Genomic DNA, 7139 nt, shown 5'->3' on the forward strand with positions numbered 1-7139 from the left:
AGCTGGATAAGTTGTAGCTGCCCCAAACAGACCCTGAGTCTGCCCCCGCTGCAGATCTCGCAGAGCCAAAAAGGTCAGATGAGATTTTCTGAGGGATTGGGTTTCTTTACATGATTAGAAACCAAAAAAGACCTCAAGATCACATAATACAAAGGCCACAAACCCTTGATTATTAGTGCCCTAGATCCTATCGACCAGCCACATTAATGTTCAAATAAATTAACCTAAAGAAAGTTACTTAACACATAATCTATTAATCATCAGCTATAATGTGCTATCTTCTCAAATCTGGCCTAATTTTGATGTTAACTTATGAACCGCATATATTTTTGTTCCTACTATGCAACTGCTATCAAAGTGCAGATATGACTGGCAGTCTCACAGAATAATTATAATTAAACAGCTTCATGATCTTCGGTGCAACCTATAAATATAGCAATATTGCATTTTATAAAGTTTCCTTCACTTTACGTTTAATAAAAGCAGCCACCAAATCCTTTGACTGTGATGTTGTACGAGAAAAGCACTATCTGCATCACTGATGTTCACTGTTGTCTGGTTGTTTGGTTATTTTAAATGATGCGCCAATAACAGCCTTTGAGCTGTTAATTGTTTTCCATCATTATCAGCATATTGCTAATCAACGAAACAAATTCTGGATCTGCATTGAAATGGATTGAACGCCGGCAAACACCAAGCAATTTTCATAAGAAAAAACTAGTTCTTTCAGGTGTCAAGAAACATTTAACCATGCAGGCTTTATGTTAGCTGGAAAAAAGAATTCTGCACAGAAATGATCGTAATATCTGGAAGGTGAATTATGTAATTCCCAGTCTTATACTTATGATCTTGGCCTTTTAGAATTTTAAAGAAACATTTTTCATACATACATAATTATAACTTCAGTAATATGTTGAAATTCATGTAACTCAAGTAGATATGATAGAATCAGTTCTAATCACATTAAGTCTCATTGTAATTTTTTTTTATACTACTACGATTATAAAGCTGATTAGGAGGGCAGTTAAGTATGAAATTTGCCTGTGAAGGCACAAGTCAGCTTAATGAGGTATGTATGTGCAGATCCTAAGGACAGTCTTGCACAACGAAGAACACGAACACAACTTCGCCGGCCAAGTTCCAAGAAGATTAGTTAACCAGGATTGAGGTGGACACACCAGCTAGATTTAGGGCGCCCGCTAGGGATAAGATAGATTCTGCTTGGGAATCGACAGACCCATGGATTGATCCAGTTTGGTGGCCACCTACATTAGGTGAAGACATTTGGCTCATAACCTTAAAAGATCCAACGACTGTTCCATATCAAACGACCGACTATTATTATGTGTTTGAGTCTGTATTTGGGCAACACGCTTTTGTACTTTTTCTATATTTTGCTATATTTATTACATATACAACTCATTTATAACTTCTTCTGTCCTGCTCAAGACCATAAATCCAATTAATTCATATGTATGAAAATATGAAAGTTTATGTGTGAGGCGTGTAAATTTGAGAAAATTTGTCAGGATTTCAGCACAGAATCTGAGAACTCCTTGTGATAAATTTAAACTCAATATAAATCCGATTACATTTTATTGGTTCAAGGAGGAAACACAGTAGGTTAAGGAACCCAACTCTGGATCCTTTTCCCCTCAAGCACACAAGAAAATTAACGCAAATTATACTGTAATCATACAACTCACAATCCTCAAGAAGATGAAAGAAGAAATTAAAGCACAGCATACTGAAACACAAGATGAAGCTTCCTGAAAACATCCATGAAACACCTTTATGCTTCCATAGCCGTTGGGCTGACAGAGGTTTCCACAACCAGCTTACCATGATCATTCTCCAGCTGGCTCAAGTTGCCTTTCTCCTTAATCAGCTGAACGTGGTGGTGCTTGCAGTAGAGCTTCCCTTCATGTGCTATATAGTTTGAAGGGCTGATGACACAGCCGCCATAAGAGCACTTGAAGCAGCTCTTGTGATAAGGAGTTCCATTAACGGTCACCTGTATGAGTTCACCAAACAAGATTAATATGAAACCAAGCCTTATCTTGTCAACAATGGCGGATCAGATGTATTTGTCTCTCAATGAGAAAAGAAAAGGTTTCCCAAAATATCAACATATTTGAACAACATTACCCTTTCAATTGGATAAACCGTCTTGTTGCATCCAACACATTTCTCTCTGGTCCCAGCAAAAGCGCTTGATACTTTACTAGCCGTTGGTTTCTGTGTCATGAATACCAAATTCTACAATCATCAGTTTTTTTCCAGAGGACAGAGACAAATCCACAATATTTCAGTAATGGAATCGAAGACTGTTACTGCTAAACTACGGAGTTAAAAGATAGTAAATATTATGTTTTAAAGAAGGTCAAGATCCAAGGAGAATATGGCTTGAGCTAGACCTGCTTAACTTGGGGAAAAAAAACAGCTTGCAAAAGAGAAGGTTTTAAAATTATAAAGATTTGAATAGAGAAAAGTTAGAATTTTCGTACCTCGTTATCAACATGTTTCTCTGGTTTGACAACCTTTGGTGTGCCTAAAAAAAAACCAAAGAATATTAACAAAATTACGACTAACTAAAGGCATGTATGCTATATAATAAAGGAGTTCTGTAAGTCCGGTTACCTTCAAAGCTTTTCTCAAGGCTGCCAGTTCTCTTAAAGATCTGATCAAAGTGAGGTTTGCAGTATAGAACTCCATCAAATGAATTGTAATTTCCAAGCTGCAGGGAAGAAAATAGCTTTAAAGCTGTATTTGATGCCGGGATCTTAATTGAAAGATAGCAAAAACTATAAGAGCAAATCGAGTGCAAATAACAAGATAGAAATACAATTCAGCCCCAATATTCATTGCATTAACGAATGAATTTATAGATAAGAAGATGAAAACCATTGGTCCTGTAAGAGGTCTTCCAGATCCATATTATAGCACTAACTTGATCTAAACCATGCTTTCTAAACAAAAATGTCACCAATTAAAGAGAAATAAAAACTGATAAGAAACGGAGACACAATCTAAGAGCAAAAAAGAAATTTTTTTTCTAGAGGATGAAGAAACAAGGGAGGAAAAGAAGAAACCTTGAGAGTTCCCTTGCAATGGTGGCATCGAAAGCAAGCTTTATGATAGATTCGATTGTCGGCGGTGAGTTTGTCAACCAAATAAACGGTTTTATCGCAGGCCATGCACTTCTGCGTAGTACCTGCAAACGCCATTCTTTCAACCTCTGATCTCTTTATCTCTTTCTCCTCGCCTCTCTGTTCTTCCTTCCCCTTTCTTTATCTCTGCCTCCCCTCCGCTTTCCTTCAAACAAGGAGGAAACAGGACAGGGAACAGCTAGAAAGAGGAGAGACAGCGGAGGGGAGAAGCAAAGGGATGCGAGGATATGATGGGGGATGTGCGTATGGGGTCAGAGAGGGCTGGCAGTTGTAGAAAATTACGGTGAGAGAAAACAAAACCAGAAGAGAGAGAGAGGGGAGCTATGAGGACGGCCATTGAAACGCATCTTTTAATTTATCTTGTTCACTGTTAGAGAAAAAATTTCGGTTGCCGTCTTTTTTAACAGCTATGAATTATTTATTCCTTTTTTTAATAGAAGAGAATTGTCTTAAAATATTTGAGGTGAATTATAAGAATTTTTTGAAATAATTACATACACCCCCCCGAAATATTGTTATTTACAAACTAACAGCTCAAAGATAAAACTATTGAGAAATTGATAAAAATGAAAAATATGGGTTGGGGTTGGGAATTTGAAAAATGAATAAAATAGAATTTGGTATAATAATGTCAAATTTTTTATCTCATAATTGATTAGATATAAATAGGATAAAAATATTTTTTTTAGTGTCAAAAAATTCTAATGGTATCAATCTATAACCCAAATTATATATTGATGTAATTATAATTGTTCATTTTTGTCTTACTAAGTGAACATGTCAATATATCACAATATTTTATAACTACTTTATTTTATATAAAATAGCACAAAATAATAATATCATGATATTTTCAAAAGATTTGTTAAATTTTTAGATTTATTTATTACTTCAATATTCTCTTGGGGGTTGCATTGTGCTTGCATTTAAGTATTTCATCACTCAATAAAATTAATAGTATTATTAGTATACTCTCCAGAACTTCTACTTAAAAACTATTGGGGTTTATGCTTTCTTATGAGTCAATCAAAATGGATGAGAATCACATAAAATTTTATTTGGATAGTACATTGTATTATATTATGTATTGAGTTTAAATAAATATTTTTAGAGGCTGCATCACTTCTTTAAAATTAATTTAAATAAATAAAATAAAAATCAACATATGACAAAATAATAATAACAACAGCATGAAAAAGGCTAAATTCTAATTCATATTTGAAGGAAATTGATTTTTTTTTTAGTTTTTTTTAAAATGGAAAAAATAGGTCAATATATTAAAAAAACAAAAGGCTGTTACAAAAATATAACCTAAACACTATGATGTAGAGGCTCTAAAGACCAAAAAAAGAAGTTTAATAATGAAACAAAGCTATAACCTAAACACCATGATGTAGGGGCTCTAAAAGACGAAAAAAAGAAGTTCAATAATGAAACCAATAATGAAACAAAGAAGAGAAGAGAGAGAGAGAGAGAGAGGAAAAAAATGACCACGAAACTTAAATTGAGGATCATATAAGCATCATAAGATAATCAACCCAAGCATTAAGAAATTGAATGAATTGTATAATAATCTGTCAAATGTTTAAGGAGCACTAAAATGTATGAAAAATAGAGAATTCAATGCAAATAAATAATATCAACATGAAATTATCGTTCAACTGCACGCACAAATTGAAGCTCTCTAAGATAAAGGTTTTCAAACCATCATGGGAATAATCAATACCGGCTTAATATAAGTATCAAACAAAAATATTTGAATAACAACACAAAAATTAAATTTTATAGTATTACATAACATGACATAATTCTATAAACATGAATGGGAAAGAAAAAAGGAAAATAAAAAATTGCACAACATAGCCTAAGTAGTCACAAGCCAACCAAAGTCTTATCATTAACAAACCCGATCATTTATAAAAGTCAGGACTAGTAGAGGTGACACCTGGCTCTACATAGATATCATTCAATTCTTATGTATTTGCATATCTTAACACCCCATCCAAATCTCTTATATCACTAAGAAGTGCCACACTATTTTAACTTTTCAAATATGAAATATAACTTTCATGCACACGCAAGTGACAGGGAAAAGTTGAAGCTTTTGTGTTGGATACAAGAATACATAAGAAATGAGTAGTATATTTGTAAATTTTCCAAAATATTTAAGAGAATCTATAAAATTTATGAGAGATTCAACTCGCTAAGGCCTCTTCTATCTCATTTCTTTGTTTTCTAATGTTCGTACTTTACTTCATTGATGTTTTTTGTTTGTAATGTTGCTGTTGGAATATGAGCATTTATCTACGATATACTGATTTAAGGTGTAATTTGTCATCGTAAAGTTCCGTATTTGAATCACACATATTATTTTTTTTTTTGGATTTATCTTTTCTAAAAAAATTTACTGAATTATTATACATGATTTTTTTTTAATTTTCCTTCAGAGTTTTGACTTTTGACCCAACTTTGTTGCTTAAGCGTAGAAAAAAGAAAATCATTTTGTGGAATCTAAATCGTTACTCTATACCAGAAGACATAGATGGAACGAATATCTTGAAAGGGCATTTACATATATACCACCATACCACCCAATTTATATGTTTATATGTATTTACATATCTAACTTCTAAACTTTAATTTTTACATTTATACCACCCAAACCTTTCATTACACATAAAAAATACCACTATTGGAAATACACATTTTCCTGAATAGGGAAGGTGGGGTGTAACAAAATGAAGTTCAGGCATTAGATATGTAAATACATAATTTTGTGTGGTATGTATTATGAAATTAAATTTTATGTATATATTAAAACTACGGGCATTTGCATACATACCACACAATTCTTATCCATAAATATTTCTATTTACATACATACCAATATTAAAAGCACTAAAATTTTAAAAGTGAAATACATATTTTCATGCATTGATTTATAACACCAAAGTGTTATAAGAGTAAATATGACGAGCAACTCTAAGATTCATTAGAACTAATTGATAATTCTATGGATATTTACGAGGATTCGGCGCTTGAATCTAACCCGAAAGTTAATTGAGTTTACTCAAATCCAAATTTTCTGAGTTACATCAACGGTTTGAGTTATTTTTTAACATTTCTATAATTTACAAGCATAATTTACAATCATGTCATGCAATGCTTATATATTTAGATATCTAACATCAAAAATTTTATATTTATATTTATGACACTTTAGTGTTATAAACAAGTACATGAAATGATGTATTCCTCTTTTAAAAAAATTAGTTATAGTAATATTATTTATGTGATAATAAAACATTGAATGTTATGAATGTAAAAAAAAATGTAAGTTTAGAGGTTAGAAATGTAAATACTCTTAGAAATAAAGTGAAAGAGGTGGAGACTTACAGTTAGAGAGAGTAATTGCCAAAAATGATATGTAATCCTTCATTTTGAAGTTTGATTGTTAGATTTTAGGTTTCAATTGCTTCGCGGTACATAATATGGTTAATATGCCTTTGATGTGGGCTCCACCATTTGCGGGCCTTGTACAAATTTGGATGGCCCAAATTAGAACCCTCTCTTCAATAGAAAAAAGGTACAAAATTGCGCGCATCACACATTTTGCCGCTCTGAAATGAATATCTATATGCTTTAGCCCACATACCATTTTATTAATTTCCTATTGTCATCTAATAAGAATTAAAAAATTTAAAATTAATGCACTATAATTTATAGAAATAATTATATATTTATAAAATTAAATATAACAGTTCAATCAATTTAGATAAGAAGAAAAAAATAAAATTTATATTACTTTTAATATTCAGAGTCAGAGTTGAGGTCAAGACATGCATCATGCATCAAATTTGTTGAAATTGACATGTGTCTGTGTAGTTGATAATAACAATCAACAAAATTGATTGATGTTGATTTTAATGTCAAGAGTGTGCATCTGTTTTATAAATGATAGTTCATATC

General features: G+C 32.0%; 1 protein-coding gene across 1 annotated transcript; it reads right to left on the reverse strand.

Moving 5' to 3' along the window:
• Positions 1 to 1546: 1546 nt before the first annotated feature.
• On the reverse strand, positions 1547 to 3506 carry LOC110024560 (LIM domain-containing protein WLIM1). The gene is made up of 5 exons (XM_020724603.1): positions 3093 to 3506; positions 2641 to 2737; positions 2508 to 2551; positions 2149 to 2238; positions 1547 to 2014 (listed from the first exon to the last, which is right to left on the reverse strand). The coding sequence occupies exons 1-5, from the start codon at positions 3225 to 3227 to the stop codon at positions 1793 to 1795; spliced, it is 588 nt and encodes a 195-aa protein (XP_020580262.1). The 5' UTR covers positions 3228 to 3506; the 3' UTR covers positions 1547 to 1792.
• Between the last annotated feature and the right edge of the window lie 3633 nt (positions 3507 to 7139).

Source organism: Phalaenopsis equestris, unplaced genomic scaffold (assembly GCF_001263595.1).
Source record: "Phalaenopsis equestris unplaced genomic scaffold, ASM126359v1 Scaffold000258, whole genome shotgun sequence".
In the NCBI taxonomy this organism is placed as follows: Eukaryota; Viridiplantae; Streptophyta; class Magnoliopsida; order Asparagales; family Orchidaceae; genus Phalaenopsis; species Phalaenopsis equestris.

What these genes read in the sequence shown, in the direction of transcription:
- LOC110024560 (XM_020724603.1), bottom strand. Translation starts at nt 3,227, where the DNA reads ATGGCGTTTGCAGGTACTACGCAGAAGTGCATGGCCTGCGATAAAACC. An exon ending in ATTGCAAGGGAACTCTCAAG is followed by an intron (nt 2,738 to 3,092) that starts GTTTCTTCTTTT and finishes TCTTCCCTGCAG; the next exon opens with CTTGGAAATTACAATTCATT. An exon ending in CCTTGAGAAAAGCTTTGAAG is followed by an intron (nt 2,552 to 2,640) that starts GTAACCGGACTT and finishes GTTTTTTTTTAG; the next exon opens with GCACACCAAAGGTTGTCAAA.